Source organism: Choloepus didactylus, chromosome 5 (assembly GCF_015220235.1).
Source record: "Choloepus didactylus isolate mChoDid1 chromosome 5, mChoDid1.pri, whole genome shotgun sequence".
Taxonomy (NCBI): domain Eukaryota; kingdom Metazoa; phylum Chordata; class Mammalia; order Pilosa; family Megalonychidae; genus Choloepus; species Choloepus didactylus.
The window spans coordinates 119,720,876-119,742,360 of record NC_051311.1 but is presented as its reverse complement, the minus strand read 5'-3'; the positions used below and the strand labels follow the sequence as shown (position 1 = coordinate 119,742,360).

The window sequence follows — 21,485 nt, the reverse complement described above, 5'->3', positions numbered from 1 at the left end:
CCAATGATCAGAATTATGAGAAATTAATTTGATTAAATTGAAGTTTCTGTTTTAATAACTGCATGAGTCTCCATAAATTTACTTACTATGCACAGAAATACATTTTAAATGATAGGCAAATTAATCAAATCCTTTGAATAAATGAACATTAAAAAAGAATGAAAAAAAGATGTGATCAACACAATGACAGAACAATTTCCTCTAAAGTCAAGATTTTTCAATGCACTTAGAAATATGCTTTATAAATGGTTGCTCCATTGCCTAAATGAAGAGCAATGTATTTAGCCACTAAATTATACTCACCATCTACTCTAATGATAGTTTATTTTCTGGGTAACTAACCAAATTTCATAATCATATTCCATGTGTCATTGGCAAACAAAGATGGGGTCTGAAATCTATGAAAGAAAAAACATAAAAGTCTTGGCATAAGTTGTATACCTGTGCTTCTGGCGATAGTTGCTTCTCCCTCTCTTGCAAAGACATTTTACAGTATGACTGCAGAGCCAAGTAGTTTTTTCTCTTCCATTTTCTGTCTAACCTATCTGCATGTTGCTTACAGTAAGCAAAAAATGGATCTGCTATATCCTAGAGGCAATAGAAAAAAAAAGAAAAAGAGGAAAACAGTGGTCATTTTTACTCCAAAGGATCATAATAAACAACATAAAATAACAAGGTTTTCTTTTAGAAGAATTTCCTACAATGTTGGTTATTTCTATAATAAATTTAAAAATATGTGTACATAATAGTAAAGATTGCTGCTTTAGAAACATAAGCCTGTATATCAACTTCAAATTACCAAATTCAAATTGACAACATTTCTTTAAAGAACTGTCTAGATTTAAAAATATCGGTATCAAATCTTATGTATTATTTACATATACTTGTCCTATTATCATTTTAAAAAACCCTGTTTAAAACAAATAGGATTTCAATAATATTGGGTAGAAATTAACACTAAATATTAAAGTTATACATATATAAATATTACCAAATGACAATATATCCAGAAAATATAGAACTAGCCAACACAGATAAGTATGGCATTACTAACTGGCTAGCAAAGCACAAGAATATTCTACCCAGAACAAAAATGGATTAAGAACAGGCCCTGTCAATAAAACACCTTAAGTATCCCCCTCGACTCCTTACCAAAACCCTAAAACCTCCAATGAGAACACAGCTGTCTCACAGCCATCTTTCATGGCACTAGCATAAAGGTACAATTTGATGATGTGAAGGTATATTTTCCCCCATTTAGCAATTGGCACTTGTTCACTTTCACAGGTGAAGTATTCTATTAATTCACAAAATACTCATAATACAGAATATGACTGTCTGAACCAAGGTAAACTAAATCTAAACTTACATTAAATCATTTTTATTTTAAATTACATGTATTATCAAGTTTATTTGAAACTATATAGCAGAGGCAGGGCAAGATGGCAGTATAGGGAGGTGTGAATTTGGTTAATCCCCTAGAGCAACCAGTAAATAGTGAGGAACAACTAGTAAATAGTCTGGAACAACTGTCTGGGGGACATCGATGACTAGATACACATCATACACCAGTTCAGAACGGGTGGAAAGGCTGAGATCGCAGCATAGAACTGTAAGTAAAGTTCCCCAAACTGTGGAGCTGGTGCCCTTCCCCCACTAGAATGACAGGCTGAGATGGAACACTTCCCTGTGGGAAAAAGAAGCGATCTCAGCAGGGAGCACAGGTAGGTAGCTCAACCAGGCTCCAATAGTAGTTTTAATTAATGAATCTGGACTACTGAATACCAGCTACTAGCACAGATAAACCCAGAGCAAGCAGGAAGGGAACCCTGGTGTCTCTCCCCACAAAGAGGCGGCAGGGCTGATGAGAAAAATAATAATAAATAAAAACAGGTTTTTGAGTCAGCTGAGCTCAGAAAACTTGAAAAGGACCATGTCCCAAGAAAAGGGGTCCATGGAACCAGGTATCAATTCCGGTCAACCAGCAAAACTGGGGGGCTGGGGACTGGCTCTGAAAAGAGGATTTCTCTCTTTTTAGTTTTTTTTTCTCTCATTCTAAGTAGCTCATTAGATAAAAAACAGGACCCATCTATATGCTGTCTACAAGAAACTCACTTTAGACACAAGGACAAACATAGACTGAAAGTGAAAGGTTGGAAAAAGATATTTCATGCAAACAACAACCAGAAAAAAGCGGGAGTAGCTATATTAATATCAGACAAGTTAGACTTCAAAAGCGAAACAATTAAAAGAGACAAAGAAGGACACTATATATTAATAAAAGGGTCAATTCATCAAGAAAACATAACAATCATAAATATTTATGCACCAAGCCAGAATGCCCCAAAATTCATGAGGCAAACACTGCGATCACTGAAAGGAGAAACAGATACCTCTACAATAATAGTTGGAGACTTCAATACACCACTCTCATCAATGGACAGAACATCTAGACAGAGGATCACTAAAGAAACAGAGATGTTGAATTGTATAAGTAGCTCATTAGAGAAAGTCTCAGGCATTTTCAATTGTCAGCTCTCACCCAGGCAATGGTGAAGTTAAGATAATTAGAGAGACAAGGAAGAAGTCAAGTGAAGGAGATAATTCTCTAAAGAGCTTATCTTCCCTAAGAAACTGGGTGGCGGGGCCCAATGCAAGTAGCTGCCCTCTCTCAGACAAATCAGACCACACGGCCTGGGGAAAAAGAAAACTAAAAAATACACAGAAACAGCTTAAGCTTGGCTTCTGAGACCCTCGGCCCCTGGCTGGGAAAGGGTCTGCTGAGAATTAAAGGCACCACAGAGTTATATGCTGGTGTGAAGCTGCCGGTTGTAAGCACCACCTGCAGGAATGAATAGCAAAGGCACAGAGTTTAGAGGCCTCACAGGAAAGTCTAACAACCTGCTGAGTCTCATCCTCAGGGAAACTTGATACTGATTACACCCTCTTCCTGAGACACAGGCCCATCTGGTCTAGGAAAATCTGACTGGGGTAATCAAGAAAACCAGATGCCTAGACAACAAAAAGTTATGAATCACATGAGGAGAAACAAAGATATGGCCCAGTCAAAGGAACAAACTTACACGTCAAATAAAACACAGGATTTGAAACAACTAAAGATGTTCAAACAGGGAGTGACGTCATCAACATGGCAATGTAAACAGTTACTGAAAACTGTTCTCCACAGATTCAATCAAAAAAAAAGGACAATTCTGAATTGTCTGAAACTCTGGAAGAGGATATGGACTGCAGAAGGATCCTGCAGATGCCAAACTTAAGAAAGAGAAGCAATATAAGGTAGGATTCTTCTGTTGCAGACCAGCCAGGCCTCTCCCCTCCCCCTTACTTGAGCTCAGTATGGAAAAGGCACAAAATCAGCAGACTGAAACCCTCCCACCAGGGACACAGATTTTAAAATCTCTCTCAGCAGTGAGACATACCCCCACTGTTTGTAGACCTAGGGGACAGGGAGACATTTCAAGGCCCAGGTCAGTGAGTGAGAAAGAGACTAAGAAAATGTGGACAGAGACTGCTTTCCAGCCTTGGGTCTGAAACCCCTTCACCCACCCTTCAGGTAGCCATTTCCTTGCCTTGGGGATGGCTGGAGTATTGGGTCAGCTGAGGGAGTACTCTGCAACAGGTGTAGTCCCACATCAAGCCAGATTCTGGCTGGAACAGTGAGAGCATAGGAATCCTGCAGTTTCAGCTCACCCATGTAGATGCAGCCTGTGCTCAAAGGCAAAGCAGCCTCTGAGGACAATTAAGTTACCAAAGAGTGCCATGTGCTGCAGAGTTTGGAAAGTGCAAGGCAATAAAAACCCTTTTAAAAAGATGCTTCAGACCATTTATTAGGACCAGAGGAGCTGGTCTACATACCCTGCACAGAAACCCGACCTGGATTTGGCCAAGAAATACAGACAACCCAACTGTAAAAGCAGGGCTCTAAAACAAACCCAGGTCTTGCTGACTGGTGGAAAACAGAGCACTGCTGGAAGCCAGCAGATCTATATTACCACACAGTGAACTTACCAGAGTGCCCAGCGCCTACCTCCCATCCCTGTGGCAGGCAACGGTGGGTGCCTAGTTTGGGGGGAAGTTGGGGGCAGAACCAATCTGACAACTGGCCAGAGAGAGAAACAAAAGAAATATTTTGATCAAAGAAAATGAAAAAGAAAATCCAAGGCAAAAGACAGAAAATGACCTCAAGATTAACATAATCAACAAAATCAGATGCCTAGAAAGGAAAAAATCAAAAGCCACACCAGGAAACACAAAGATATGGCCCAGTCACAGGAACAAACTAACACCTCAACTGAGATTCAAGAGTTGAAACAACTAATTAAAGATGTTCAAGCAAGTCTTCTAAATCTTCTAAATGAAATCAGTGAGATGAAAGAAAACATGACAAAGGAAATGAAGGATATAGAAAAAGACAATGGGTGACCATAAGGGAGAATTTGTAAGCTTGAAAAAACAAATGGCAGAACTTATGGGAATGAAAGGCAGAACAGAAGAGATGAAAAACACAATGGAGACATACAACAGCAGACTTGGAGAGACAGAAGAAAGGATTACTGAACTAGAGGATAGGACATCTGAAATCCTACACCCCAAAGAAACAGGGAAAACAATGGAGAAATATGAGCAGGGACTCAAGTGACTCATGAATTCATGTCTTCATGAATAACAACATGAAGTACACAAACTTATGTGTTGAAAGTGTCCTAGGAAGGGAAGAGAAGGGAAAAGGGGCAGAAAGAATAATACAGGAAATAATCAATGAAAATTTCCCAACTCTTATGAAAGACATAAAATTACAGGTCCAAGAAGCACAGTGTACCCCAAACAGGACTTACTCCAAGAAATTTACTAAAATATCAAAGACAAAGAGAAAACTCTGAAAGCAGCAAGAAAAAAGCCATCTATCACATACAAGAGAAGACCAATAAGACTAAGTGCGGATTTCTCTGTAGAAACCACGGAGGCAAGAAGGCAGTGGTATGGTATATTCAAAATACAGAAAGAGAAAAACTGCCAACCAAGAATCCTGTATCTGGTAAAACTGTCCTTCAAAAATGAGGGAGATATTTACAGATGAACACTGAGAGAGTTCATGAACAGGAGACCTCCCCTACAAGAAAAACTAAAGGGAGTGCTACAGACAGATAATAAAAGATAGGAGAGAGAGGTTTGGAGAAGAGTGAAGAAATGAAGATACCAGGATATAGAAAGAGGGTAAAGTTCGAGCATTTGATGCTGAAGGAGTACAGAATGTTCAACAGGATTGATTGTATAGATCCAGAAATGGATAGCACAATATTGTGGGACGGTAGCACAATACTGTAAGTACACTAAAAAAGATGACTGTCAGTACAGTCGAAAGAGGAAGGTTAAGGGAATGTAGGACACCAGAAGGAAAGATAGAAGATAAAAACTGGGACTATATAACTTAGTGAAACCTAGAGTGGTCAATGATTGTGATTAAAAGCACAAATACAAGAATGTTTTTACATCAGGGAGAAAATGAATGCCACCTTTGCAAGGTGTTAAAAATTGGATGGTATTGAGGAAAAAATACAATTAATACAAACTAGAATCTATAATTAACAGTAACATTGTAATAAGCTTCCATTGATTCTAACAAACGCAATAAGAGGAGTATACAAGGGAGGGGTATGGGATTTTTGGCACTGGTGGTGTTTGACTTTTTTTATTGTATTTTAATTTTACTTTTTCTTTTGTTGCTTTTCAGTTATTTTTTTCTTTTTCCTTTTTTCGCCTCTTCCTCAAATGGAAATATCCTCATACAGATTAGTAGTGGTGAATGCAAAACTATGTGATTATACAGGTAACCACTGATTGTTTACTTAGGATGGAATGTATAGGTTGTGCAAAAAAAATCTAAAAAAATAATGAAAGAATACAAGTGCTGAAGACAATGTGGAGAAAGGGATGTATCTAATCACCAATGGTAGGGAAGAAAAATGGTGCAGAACATCTGGAGAGCAGTGTGGCGGTTCCACAGGAAGCTAAGCACGGGTCCTGCAATGCTGTTATTAGGTATATACTTGGAAGAACTGAAAAGAGGGATGCAAATGGATATTTGCACAGTGGGGTTTACTGTGGCAGTATTCATGATTAACAGTGTATGGAGGTTTCCTAAAGGTACATCAACTGATGAACAGAATGGTGAACTGTGGTGTATACATACAATGGAATATTGAGCTGCTACAAGAAGGAATGAAGTTGTGAGGTGAATGGACATTGAGGACACTATGTTGAGTGAAATAAACCAGAAATGAAAAGAAAAAGATTATAATGACTCATTAATGTGGACTAACTATAATGCACAAATTCTGAGAATAGAATCTGAGAGCATAGGTTATCAGAGAAGACTACGGTAAAGGTTCTAGACTGTAAGCTCTTACAGCAGTGACATCTATTCCTGAGTAGTAATGGTTATTTCTAAATTCTGAGATGCTGAGCACTTTGTGTATAACCTGGTCGGTCTGTGGAATTTCGGTTATGTGTGTGATACCTGAGACTCAGAGCCAGAGACTGGCTCTATGAATGTCAGCATTGCCCCATACAGCAAATGTTAAAAAGTCTGAAAAAAGAGATCAGACTTCAATTAGAGATGTGAAGTAAATGGACTACGTTAGGAATAATGTAAATCAGACTAAAGGGTAAACAACAATATTGATGGTATTTTAAAACTTCAACTTCTGTGTGAGACCAAAGGAAGAGATGTTTACTAGATACAAAATCTACATTTTTTTTTTGTATCATTATATAATTTAACTTGTATGGTCAGTTTATTCAAACACCATAATTACATGGAACTTTGAATAGGGAGTGAAGTCTGGTTAGTTTGTACAGATTAGTGTGAAGCCCTGATACAACACAGAGTAATCTGGGCAGAGAATAAATATGTACTTGCAAAGCCCCCTTGAGAGACGGAGAGAAAATGTGGAAATATTAAAATTCCCCACCTCGGGAATTAATGATATTCTCACAAGCACTGGGAACTACCAGTTTAGAAGTCCAAGTCCTTGATTTTGGGGCTTGCCCTTATGAAGCCTGTCACTGCAAAGGTGTAGCTAGGCCTACCTAAAATTTTGCCTAAGAGTCACCCTTAGAGAACCTATTCTGTTGCTCTGATGTGGCCTCTCTCTCTAAGCAAACTCTATAGGTAAACTCACTGCCCTACCCCCTATGTGGGACATGACTCCCAGGGGTGTAAATCTCCCTGGCAACGTGGGACATGACTCGTGGGTATGAGCTTGGCCCTGGATCGTGGGATTGAGAAAGCCTCTTGGACCACTAGGGGAAAGAGAAATGAAACAAAATAAAGTTTCAGTGGCTGAGAGATTTCAAACTATGTCAAGAGGTCATTCTGGAGGTTATTCTTATGCATTATATAGATATCCCTTTTTCGTGTTTTGTATATTGGAATAGCTAGAAGGAAATACCTGAAACTGTTGAACTGCAACCCAGTAGCCTTGATTCTTGAAAAGGATCGTGTAACTATACAGCTTACACGGTGTTACTGTGTGATTCTGAAAATCTGGTGGCTCACACTCCCTTTATCCAGTGTATAGACAGATGAGGAGAAAAATAGAGACAAAAAGTAAATGAACAATAGGGGGAGGTAGGGTATGAGATGTTTTGGGTGTTCTTTACTTTTATTTTCATTCTTATTTTTATTTTTGTTTTTATTTTTTGAAGTAATGAAAATGTTCAAAAATTGACTGTGGTGATGAATGCACAACTATATGATGATACTGTGAACAACCACTTACATAGTTCGGATGATTGTATGGTAATGTGAATATATCTCAATAAAATTGTGTTAAATATATACATATTCTCATAAGCACTGGGAACTACCAAATTAGAAATCCAAGCCCTTGATTTACCCCTTGTGAAAATATTATGTTTATATTTACCTTTAATATAAAAAAATTCATACTAATCTACCTAATACCAAATAAGGTTGTATATAGGAGAGCAGAGTTAACCTTTAGTATAAGTCTTCACAAAGGCATTAGGTATGAAGTGTTTCAGCTTATTAATAGCTGACATAAATATTTCTTTCAGGCACAAAAATATGTATGATACCATAATTATAAAACATTTGGGAAGTATCCAATTTCATTTTTCATATTTTTAACTGCATCTGTTAGAACAAAAGCAGTGAACCTATGTTAATTTATTTTGCATCTGAAGCTTATTTTCTCCAACATCAATCTTATATAGAAAAGTACTAATACTCTGTTCGCATATATCTAAAAATTATTCATCTGGATTTATTATTTTTATTTAATATTTTTCTAAACTTAATTTGGACCATTCCAAATACATTATTTTAAATTAAGGTTTTATAATGCAGATACAAATGGAGACTTATGGGAAACATTTCAATTTAGACACCAATACAAAACCCGCAAAGTTCATTTAAAATAACAATATAATCTCTATAAAAAACAGAACTGGTATGTATTTATCCTGTAGCTTACTTAAGTTAAAAAATTAAACAAGGATTGGTGTGTGTGTGTCAGTGTATGTTTTGAAAGGAGAGTGAGAAAAATGGAATGAGAAAAAAAGAAGGTAGAAAAATATAATGAAGTCAAACATATGGAACATTCCTTAAGGTTGTTTAGAATAATGTAACTAATTTTGAGCTGTGATGGTAAAAAGTAAAATCAGCATTACTCAGTATAGAGGATTATTTTTTCCAATGGAGAATGTTGTTTTCTTCCCTTGAAATATAAAAGCTAAAGTCATACTAATGTTTAGAGTTTAGATAGATAATATATTTTGACTTAAAATGTACAACAAATCAAAATAACTTAACAGGCTTGACTAAATGATATTTTGATTTACTGAACTTAACTCTCTAAGAAATACAAAAGAAACTGGGACAATAATAACTAGACCTCTCTGGCTGAGGAAAAAGTCAATGAGAAATAAAGGCCTGCAAAGGAAAAGACTACTGAGAATCCAGCCCTACTCTGAGGAGAAAAGCTGGAAAAAAGAGGGGATGACCCTATTAAAAAGCAAAGACCAGATAGAAGATCAGGCCCAAAGAGAAGAATGCCCAGAAAGTAAGTTCTTATACCTACTTTTGAATTACAATGATGAAGCTAAATAGTTGCAACAGAAACTATATGCCCATAAAGTCTAAAATATTTACTACCTGGCACATTATAGAATAAAATTACCACCTCCTAATCTAGAAAGGCAAGGGTGGAAAGTTAGGAGGTTGTTAGAATAATACAAGTGAAAAAGGATGACTTGGACTAAGGAAGCAGCAATGAAGTTGACATATTCTGAATACTTTTTCATGGTATAACTGGTAGTATTTGCTGATGGATTAGAAATGGAGTGAAAGAAAATGGTGTGGGTAACTGCCACAGAGTACATACAGAATAGTTACAAAAATAAATAAACTATGAATTACCAAATGCCTAATATGGCCATGTAAAGGTATCACCAATGCTGTCATATATACATATAATGCCCATCTTTAACAATGTAACTTCTTGATTAACTCATTAAAAATTATGTGACCTACCAAGAGCCCATTCCTCTCAATCCCGGTATCTCTTAGTACTCTGGCATCAGTTCAATAGCCAAAGATCTAATATGATCACTTGAAGTTTATTCCATGAATGATTTCAGTGCATGAAGTCAAAAGTTGTGGAAAAATCAATAAAATCTATAAATAATCTTATACTGTTTCAAATTTTTCCACACGATTTCAGAGCATCACAATGTTCAATACTAGCAAAAGATAGTTTAATAACAGAAGAAACTACCATATTGTTTAGATGGATTGTAAGTAACCTTATGATTAAATATATGATAGGAAACCTAACAACATAAGCTTCAATCAATTTAACTGAACCCTGTGCTATATTTAGCACAATTTTAATAATAACATGTCATAACATGGTTTGAATATTCTTCTAAAGTAATCTGAAATTTTCACAAGTGGATGAAAAAGTATACAAACTTCAAATAGATCCTCACCAATGAGATAAAATGGCTACTATGTCAGACAGTTATAAAAATTCCTAGAAAATATAACACATGAAGCCACTAAATCTGATTGAGGTGCTTATTCTCTTTTTCAAACTTTCTGTTAATTCCTATATAAAACCACCACCAAGAGGTAAGAAATCCAGCTTAATAAACCACTTCTTCAAAAAGAAAAAAAAAAAAAGCTTTCAGAGTATCATATAAAACTGAAACAGAAGATAAGATTAGCCCACAAACAGCAGATCTGTTTTAATTTAAAATTTTTGTTTTATTTAAATATGCTATTAGATTGCATGAATCCAAATCCACAGAATTACAACAATGTAGAAATAGCCAAGACCCTCCATTTTAACAGAATAATTACTGCCAAAAGCAAACCTCGTTGATATTTATTCATGTAAATTATTGGGTTTTGAAACACTGTTTAGAGCCCCTTATAATTTTCCAATTCTGTAAATGTTTATAAAAAGCAACCAGGAACACATGTAAATGCTTTAAATGCCTCCCCACCCCACCCCCTACCTCCAATCCCCAAAAAAGAGTACACTTAGCAAAGCAGCAAAAGTGGGGAAAGTCACATTATTCCAGTACCCAGGATTCCAGGATTCCTACCTAATCAATCAAGGCAAGCAACAAGGCAAGGAAGAAGTCTTAGGACCAATATCCACATTCTGATTTATTTCAAGTTTCCCTGTAAATTTCCCCAAATTAGCTCACAAATATAAACATACAAACCACAGACTGCAAACTATTTATCTAGTGCAATATTTTGTTTTGTTTGTTTAATTTCAATTTGCATATGTTTAGATAGGGGGAGGCACTCTCCATATCACTACAGACTCCATTACACTCTACTGTCCATCACAGTCCACTGTCCCAAACCTGGCTGCCTCACACATTTTTGTTAATTAACTAGCTACTGTCTACCCAAAAAGATCACGCTATGCAAAGGGACCCAAACTATCATAGTTCAAAAGGCAAAGCTCTCAACAAGTTTAAATAAAATGGCTGCAAAGGACACATCCTGATTGCAAAGCTCTAAGTTTTCCAGAAGTAGAATATAAAACATAAGGTATAGATTCCCTGATCTAGGTATTCACTGGGATTTAACAGGTCCTGAGTCTTACTTTTTTGCCTCTGCATCTCTGGAGACTATCCTGACCTATAACCATGACTAATCCACATGACCCTATTGTACAATTATACCTCTGTGTCTGCCCTATAGTTGTGATGATAGTGTATCCAATACACTTCACCAACTAATCAAAGTACAACCTCAGAATTAGAGACTGGAACAAAAACATAAATGTATCCAAAATACAATGGCTACTGGATCCATTTCATCATAAAATATATCCCCCCAAATTTACTCAACAAATTTTCTTCATCAGGTTATCTTTTTCACTTGTTCCTAGCTATGTAATAGATGGGGTAAGAGACTGATAGGTTTTAATATGACATTGAAGATTTACCCAAAAAACAAAGGAAAATACTAAGAAAAGGCTTAGATATTACCATATAATCACCGAGAACATAGAATCAAAATTACTGAGTAAACACTCTATTACCTGCCTAAATAAAAAGCTTAGAAAAATCAACTGAACCAGTGGTTTTCAACTTTTTTGCCCTCAGGACTTTTTAACATTCTTAAAAGAAGTGAGGACCCCAAGAGCTTATGTTTATGTGCACTATGTTTATAGATATTTACCAAATTAGAAAACAGAAATTTTCAAAATATTCATCAACTTATCTTAAAACAATAACACATTATATGTGAGCATAACATTTTAATAAAAATCACTATAATTTACACACACAAAATTTTAGTGAAAATTTGGTGACACTATTTCAGATGTTTGTAAATTTCTTTAATGTGTAGATGGCTGATATTAAGTGAAGATAAGTGGATTCAGTACTGTTCCTGCATCCAGTACATTGTATTTCCTATGTTACGTAATCTCTGGAAAACTCCAGTTACACATGAGAGAATGAGAGAAAAAAAATAAATAACATTTTCATATTGTTATAAAAGTAGTGCTAACCTCACTGACCCCTTGAAAGAGCCTTAAGGGATCTCCAAAACACACTTTGAAAACCAGTGACTGCTTAATCTAAAGCCAAAAAACCTGGAGGGAAAATTGTGGAATTAAAAATAATGATAAAGGAAGAAAGTATAATACAGATACTGACGATAAGGTGATGATTTTATTTAGGGAGAAAGAGAGAAAAGTTACCCAAATACAATTTCAGATTCTTAGAGAAAATATGCAGATATTTTAATCCTTCAAAATACCTTGGATTTTCTTTTAATTTTTTTTATCAGATCTCACTGTAAAAATATTAACAGATTTTCCACATACCTGACTAGCTTTAAGAATGACAAAACTCATCCATAGATAATATTTCCTCTAAGTTTTAGAGCAGTAATTGAACCAAAGACTTTAAGAATAAACTTTTTAATTTACTTTATGATGCACACCTGTTGTAGGATAAAACAGTGACTTAAGAACTCTTATGAATATGTTCACCAACTGAGTTTAAATAAACCTACCTCTTCTGCTGCTGCCTCTGAAAGCAGACCTTCCTTCTGGGCACAGGTCACATGGAAATAGGCTCTGCACATCCCTGCATCACAGCTAATGCAAACTCCAGTTCTAGCAAAACGAGTGTCTTCACAGAAGCTACACTCCTACAACAGAATAAGAATTAAAACTCATCAGAATAAAAGCTTCTAAAACAAAGATTGCATTCTCATACAAAGTGTCCACAAAATATTATGATGGGGCAAATAGCTGCTAGTGCTCCTTTCTACTTAAAATGCTAAATAAATACCAATAGCAAACCAATATAAGCAACAATTATAAACAAGCCAAGGGTTTTCACTGAAAAAAGTAATTTTTCTCGAAACAGCTCTTATAACCAAAATGCCAGTGATATAATAATAAATATTATTTGAGGGCTTACTACATACCAGGCACTATTTAATTAATGAAATCACTTAATACACTATTTGGAAGATACTACAATTATCCCCATTTACACACAAGAATGTTGAAGTGAAAACAAGTTGAGCAACGTGCTCAAAATAACACAGAAAGTAACTGGGAGTCCAAAGTCAAACTGGGGCATTCTTACTTCAATGCCCATACTCTTAACCATTAGGCTATACTGTCTCTTAACAGTACAATACTGCTTGGAAAAACAAATAAGTGAAAAAAAAAAAAAAATTCACTGAAAAATCTGCATTACAAAAAAGGAATCCATTTTAAAAATATCTTTAAGAGAATTTTAAAGCAATCTTAAGCAAACAATTTGGTTTGTAAAGCAGTAGTGATATACATACATAATACAGCCAGTTATGTACATTCTTTCTGTATAAAAGGAAAAAACACCAAAAACTAAGGGTATAAACTTTAAATTACCCAAAACCCTCCCTCCAAATGGATTTTGTCATCTTGACCACAAAGAGGAAAAAAAACTCTAAGTCTCAAAATGTAAACTGATCTGGTAATAGAAATCCTCAGAAAAGAAAAGCATGTTAAATTGTGAAAGAGTAGCAGTGAACAACAAAGGAGAAACTATTTAGAAAATGTAGTAAACATATTCTATGTAAATTAATTGTAAGGGGAAAATATAAAAAGGAAAATGTTTGAAGCTTCAATAGACATTAAAACATAACTTTAATACTACAACAACAGTTTGGTGACTACCTACTGGTTAGACAGCATCAGATTGAATTCAGCAATAAATGGAAACAGCAAAAATAAGACTCTGGATTTAGATGCGAAAGGGCTCCCAAATACTGACACTCTACTGCTTAACTAAGGGTCTTTTTCAATTAACAGAACATGTATGGTATAAAAATCAAGTAAATACAAAGCTAAACAGGGGACCAAAAGAGAAACAGAGAGAGAACAAGAGAAAAAGAATGAGACAGAAAAAAAGAGAGATGGAAGGAGAGAGAAAGGAAGAGAGTGTAAACAATTTAAATGTCAACACTATGAACAGAGACAAATCCTTTAGGACAGTTCCTGAGTGAATAATTTAATATAATATGCTGAAATTGGCAAGGGATTTCAGAGTGAATGCAACAAAAACTTCCTGACAATGAAGTCTATTAGACTATAGGACAAAGATCTATAAAAAATAGAATCTTCCTCAGCTGTCTGAAACATTTAAAATGCTAGTGAACTAAACGACTTCTAAGAACTCAAGGAAAAAAAAAATCAATCAGGATTGAGAAATGGGTAGATATACAAAGTAGTCTAGAAAAGCTGTCCCAATTATAATGAATTTGATTTTGCAGATGAGCTATACAGTACATAATTTTCAACTCCATTTCCCAAAAATACTTCAAAACAGAAGCAGCTGATACTGAAAAAAATTGGCTGAAAAGTTCCCAATTGAATGACTTCTTTTCATTCTGGATATCACTGCTGGTTTCACAGTTTTCTGAACTAACATCTAATAACAGTTTTCATAATTGCTTCTATATATGTATTTGTGCTAATAATGTATGCCTATTGGAAATGACTTAAGCTAGTCCTTTCTAGGCTCGGTACTTGTAAATTAGGAAGCTGCTATCATAAAGAAAGTTAAAGTAACTTCTACTTTGAATAATCACTGACAAGATAATTTGTACCACTGTTCCCCACCTAAAAAAATCTGGACAAAATATATTTTTACCTGACTGCTTAAACTTTTTGAACATGATTAAGGGTATATATGTAAAATTCACAGCTATTCAATGGAAAAAAATGGAAAGCTTTCCTTCTAAGATAAGAAACAAGACAAGGATGCCCACTCTCACCACTGCTTTACAACATTTTACTGGAAGTTCTATTTAGAGCAATTAGGCAAGGAAAAAAAAACAAAAGGCATATAATCGGAAAGGAAAAAGTAAAACTATCTCTATTTGCAGATGGCATGATACTTCATACAGAAAACCCAAAGAATCCACAAGAAAGCTGTCAGTCAATAAACAAATACAGCAAAGTTGGAGGGTTCAACATCAACATGAAAAAATCCACTTGGGTTTCTAAATACCACTGATGAACAATCCAAAAAGGAAATCGAAAAAACTCTATTTACAATAGCAACTAAAAATAAAACAACTGGGAAAACTTTAATCAAGGAGATGAATGACTTATACATTGACAACTGTAAGATATTGCTGAAAGAAACTGAAGACAACCTAAAATAAATGGCAAGATACCCTATGTGTTCACAGATTGAAAGACTTAATAATGTTAAGATGTCAATACAACCCAAAGCAATCTACAGGTTCAACTCAATCCCTATCAAAATTTCAGTAGCCTTTTTTGGCAGGAAGAAAGCCAATGCTCAAATTTGTATGAAATTGCAAGGGGCCCAGAATAGCCAATACAATCTTGAAAAAGAAAAACAAAGTTGAAGGATTCATACTTCTCAATTTCAAAATTTACTACAAATCTAAAGTAATTAAAACAGTATGATATTGGCATAGGATAGACATGTAAACCAAAGGAATAGAATTGGAAGTCCAGAAATAAACTCATTCATCTATGGCCAGTTTATTTCTGACAAGGCTGTGAAGTCCACTGAATGTGGAAAGAACAGTCTTTTTAAGAAACGCTGGGACAAGTGAAAATCCACATGCCAAAGATGAAGCTGACTCCCTATACCTCTTACTATATTCAAAATTAACTCAGAATGGATTAACCTAAATAAAAGAGATGAAATCATAAAACTCTTGGAAGAAAACATAATGGTAAATCTTCAAGACCTTGGATTTGGCAACTGATTCTTAGACTTGATACTAAAAGGCCAAGTAACAAAAGAAATAACAGATCAATTTGAAATTCACCAAAATTAAAAACTTTTGTGAATCAAAACACATTATCAAGACAGTGAAAACACAATTTACAGAACGGGAGAAAAGAAATGGAAACAATACATTTGATAAGGGTTGACAATCTAGAATATATAAAGAACTCTTACAATTCACCAACAAAAAGACAAACAACCTAATTTATAAGTGGGCAAAGGAAGTGAATAGACATTCCTCCAAAGAAAACACACAAATAACCAATAACCCAGGAAGGAGCTTTGAGTCCAGACCCAAAAAGACTGTAAAGTGAGATTCAAGTAAACCGTAACGAGAGACCTTAATAAGGACTATAACTCACCTTCTACTCATCTGTAATTACAGACTGCTAGAGCTCCCAGATATCCCAGAGTACCAAATGTAAATTATTGGCGGTGGGGGGAGGCAGTGGTTAAAATCGTCCTAAGTCTCAAATTATTTCTAAACCTACTAAATACCCCCTACAAAATAAAAAATATATATATATCGTGGACAGAACATATGCTATGTGAAATTAGGAATCCCCTACTTTCTAAGTCAAGCCCTCAATCTTGAGGCTTGCTCTGGTGAAACTTACAGTTCTAAAGAGGAGGCTAAGCTCACCTATAATTATACCTAGGAGTCACCTCCAGAGAAACTCTTTTGTTATTCAAATGTGGGGTTTCTATGTCAAAGCCCAACTCTGCAAATAAATTCATCACCCTCTCCCCGACATGGGACAGGACCCCCCAGGTGACTGAGTCTCCCTGGTGACATGGGACACAGATTCCAGAAATGAGCCTGACTCTGGCATCGAGGGGTTGAGAATGGCTTTTGACCAAAAGGGGGATAAGAAAAGCAACAAAATAAGGTTTCAGTGGCTAAGAGATTTCAAATGGAATTGAGAGGCTGTCCTGGAGGTTACTAAGCAAGTTCAGCTATAGCTACCAAATGGCCACAGTATGATAAGCCCAAGTCAACAGTAGTCCCTAAAACCCTAAAGAATAACCAGGTTCCCATCTGAGACTCTATAACAGTTTCACTCACTAAGTTTATTCTTCAGAAATTTAAATCCACCAGAGAGCTCCTATACAAGCTAAGTCTCCAAACCCAGAGGGAACAGCTTCTTTAAGAACATCAACCAATTGTGCCCCCTTTTCCCATAATGTCGACACCCCTTATCAATCTAAACAAGTTAGGGTGGTCATTGCCTAGACATCCCTGAAGATCAGTACAGTGATAAAACTAGAGAAAGGGGTAGGAAGAGACAAGATAGAATTTAACAAAGGATTGTGAATACTGAATCTTTATACAATTTTCTTTTTCTTAGTTGCTAGGGCATTAAAAAAAGCTAGAAGAAAAGAACTGAAATGACAGAACTGTAATCCATAATATTCTTTGAAATTTGCTATATAGCTACTTGTTAAATTATAATTTTAAAGTTATCACCTTTTTGTATATATATTTCATGATAAGGAAGTAACTAAAACTGTGGAACTGTAACCCATAACATTCTTTGAAATCTGCTCTCTACTTACTTGTTAAATTGTACTTGGAAAATTATCACTTCTACGTACACATGTTATATTCCACAATAAAAAAAAATTGGTTTCCAAACTAAAACAAAACAAAACAAAACATAAAAGAGGGAAAGGGCAGAGACCATATCATGGAAAGATCTAACATAACTGTAATTGGAGATTTAGAAAAAGAAAAAAAGAGATAATAGGGCAGAAGCAATATTTGAAAAGATAATGGCTGAGAATTTTGCAAAACTGATGAAAAACATCAAGCCAAAGATTCAACAATGTTTACAAAGAATATGTCTAGAACAAAAGGATAAAAAAGGGTGACAGAGAAAAATATGTAAAAAGAGACATACTTTCCAAATAATAAGGATTACTGACAAGCCAGCATAAGAACCAAGAGAAATCATGGCCTGGCAGTATTGTTGGACTTCTAGCCTGCAAAACTGTGAGACAATAAATTCCTATTGGTTACATCAACAAATCTGGGGTATTTGTCTTAGAAGTACTGGCAAACTAAAACACTGGGTAATAAACTTAGTCTCACCAAACTTCAAAGATTTGAAACAATACAACATGTGTTCACTGACTACAATTAAGCGAAAAAATATTTCAAGGGCAAAAGTATAAGTAGGAAAATTACCATCTTTGAAAATAAAGAAAATTATTTCTAAATAAGCCATAGAAAAAAAAAGAAATCACAAAGTAAATCAGAAAATATTTTGAAGGGAATGACAATAAAAATATTACATATAAAAAAAATATGAGATGGCTTATACTAGGGAGATAGAAAGCTGAAAAGAACATTGCTCCCACCCTTAAAACAACAATTAAAACAAAAACTGTTATTCTACAAACTCACAATTTTTCTTGAACTCATCAGAGAACTAAGGATATGCGGTAACCAAATCCCAAAATGTAAGGAATGATTGATGACCAAGGAGATGAGATGTGAGCACTTATTTATCTAGTGCTGTACAGCCAGTTAAGAATTCTGCTAAAATTAAATGAATAGTTAAGTGCAAGTATGGCTGGTGAGAAAATACAGAACTGCCCACAGATGCAAACTCAAGAGGAATTTATACCCACCCACAAATTCCTCTCCACAGACCTCACCAGATACTCCTATGAAAAAATGGGTACAGAATAAGAGATGGGAGAGAACCTCCATTGTGGGGTAGCTCTGGGGAAGAGGAACAGTATCTGATGGAAAAAGAACAAAGGCCTGCTGACCAGGCACCAATATACTTCACTGATATCTCCCTTGAGCAAAAACCTTAAGCTGAGAAAAGGGCAGCAAACCACATTGCCCTGAGGACCATAGTAGGGGTGGGGGTAGACAAGATTTCTACTTCTAGTGGAGGGGCAGGAAACATCTTGAGATCCTGAGATCCATACTAGTAGGCCTGGAACAGGGTAACTGAGAAGACCCCAGCCCCAAGAGCCAGGAATACTGAATCCGCCTAAAACTGAGGCTGAACCAGAATAAAGTGACAACGCCTGCTCTGCCACCATAACCAGAGTAGCATGTGTCAACTAACAAATAACACCAGCAGGAGAACCTAAGATGCAGCTAGGAGACACAGGGCAAAAAAAATACCTCTGTGAAAAATATTAAATAAAAGCCAGAAAGTTACCCAGAAAACCAGTTCCAGCGATCCACCAGCTGGACAAGGTCTGCTAAATCCACTGGGACCGGGCACTTGGTGAAACCGGGAGTCTGCGTTCTGAAATGAGTGACTAAGTATGCTGAATATCTGGCAGCCACACTGCCGTGTGGGGAAATCATGGGTTGGTGTTTGGAGGCAGACTAGTTCTTTAAAAAACCGAAAAGCAGCTGTGGATATGGCCACGAGAACCACACAGTGAAGCACAGCAGGAACGGGCTGTGCAAACGTTTCAATATCTGGCAAGGAAGATAGCCTTTCATGGACCCAAGGCTAATTGTCTCGGAGTGAGGAAGGCAGAAGTGAGCCAAAAGGAGCAAAAAACCACACCCCTTGCAGCCATCTTCCCACTGCCAGGAATACTCCTGCCCAGCGCTGGAGCCACAGACCAGAGCCGCACCAAGGGACCCAGTGTGATGGGAAGTGTTGCCTGCAACACCACACACACGCCACAGAATCAGGCATGGACAGTGGCCTTTCACGCACCCACAGCTGGTTGTCCCGGAGCTGGGAAGGCGGACCTGTGCAAAAAGGGGGATGTTAACACACCCCATTCAGCCATCTTTACAGCAGCCTGTGAACGCCCCTGCACGGCTCGGCGGCACAGGGCTTCCCTTGAGGGACGGCGTGCACTTGTGACGTAGCACAACCTTCCCCCAGCAGAGGCCCTGGAAGGGCACAGCTAGGAAGAGGGACCCACTCAGAAATCCCACAGACCCTACTCCAATACCAAGGACTTGCGGGTCAGTGGCAGAGACGATCTGTGACGAGACTGAAATGAAGGTTTAGACTCTTGGAACAGCCTTAAATCTCCAGGAACACCTGGGAGGTTTGATTATTAAAGCTGCCCTGCCTCCCTAACCGCTCAGACACATGCCCCGAATTCAGGGCAGACAGCACAAACAATACACCCAAACTTGGTGCACCAACTGGACCCCACAAGAACCAGACCCCAACACACCACAAAGACAAAGTTGGGGAAAACTGACTTGAGGGGAATAGGTGACTCGCGGACATCATCTGCTGGTTAGTTAGAGAAAGCGTATGTCACAAAGCTATAGACCTGACAAATTATAGACAGGCATTTCAGTAATCCTTCATATCCTAAAAGAACACTATCTAGTAAAGCAAATGCCAAGTAAGGGCCAAAAACAACAGAAAATTTTAAAGCATATAAAAAAACCAGAAGATATGGATAACCAAAACCCAAACACCCAAATCAAAAGCTCAAAGGAGACACAGTACTTGGAGCAATTAATCAAAGAACTAAAGACAAACAATGAGAGCATGGCACAGGATATAAAGGACATGAAGAAGAGCATGGCACAGGACATAAAGGACATCAAGAAGACCCTAAAAGAGCATAAAGAAGAAATTGCAAAAGTAAATAAAAAAAAATAGATGACCTCATGAAATAAAAGAAACTGTTGAAAAAAATAGATGACCTCATGAAATAAAAGAAACTGTTGACCAAGTTCCATAGTACACGACTAGAGGAAGATGAACAACGACTCCACGACCTTGAGAACCACAGAAAGGAAAATGAAAGAACAAAAGAAAGAATGGGGAAAAAATTGAAGAAACTGAAATAGATCTCAGGGATATGACAGATAAAGTAAAACGTACAAATTTAAGACTCATTGGTGTCCCAGAAGGGGAAGAGAAGGGTAAAGGTCTAGAAAGACTATTCAAAGAAATTGTTGGGGAAAACTTCCCAAACCTTCTACACAACATAAATACACAAAGCATAAATGCCCAGTGAACTCCAAATAGAATAAATCCAAATAAACCCACTCCAAGACATATTCTGATCAGACTGTCAAATACTGAAGAGAAGGAGTAAGTTCTGAAAACAGCAAGAGAAAAGCAATTCACCACATTCAAAGGAAACAACATAAGACTAAGTAGTGACTACTCAGCAGCCACCATGGAGGCGAGAAGGCAGTGGCACGATATATTTAAAATCCTGAGAGAGAAAAATTTCCAACCAAGAATATTTTAACCAGCAAAACTCTCCTTCAAATTTGAAGGAGAGCTGAAATTTTTCACAGACAAACAAATGCTGAGAGATTTTGCCAATAAAAGACCTGCCCTACTTCAGATACTAAAGGGAGCCCTACTGACAGAGAAACAAAGAAAGGAGAGAGAGAGATGGAGAAAGGTTCAGTACTAAAGAGATTCAATATTGGTTCATTAGAGGACAATAAGAGAGAGAGGGAAAAAATATATCTGACAAACATAAACCAAAGGATAGTATGGCTGATTCAAGAAAAGCATTCACAGTGATATCATTGAATGTAAATGGATTAAACTCCCAAATTAAAAGATATAGATTGGCAGAACAGATCAAAAAATATGAGCCATCAATATGTTACATACAAGAGACTCATCTTAGACACAAGGACACAAAGAAATTGAAAGTGA

The 21,485-nt window shown here is 36.5% G+C and overlaps 1 protein-coding gene across 4 annotated transcripts in view; it reads right to left on the bottom strand.

Annotated features, from left to right (window-relative positions):
• PHF14 (PHD finger protein 14) overlaps nt 1–21,485 on the bottom strand; it is a 257,760-nt gene that overhangs the window by 187,537 nt on the left and 48,738 nt on the right. For all 4 annotated transcript variants that reach the window (XM_037836790.1, XM_037836792.1, XM_037836791.1 and 1 more), the window contains exons 7-8: nt 12,596–12,733; nt 442–588 (exon numbers count right to left, since the gene is read on the bottom strand). In XM_037836790.1, the coding sequence (XP_037692718.1) occupies nt 442–588; nt 12,596–12,733 (285 nt within the window). The remainder of the gene's footprint in view (nt 1–441; nt 589–12,595; nt 12,734–21,485) is intronic.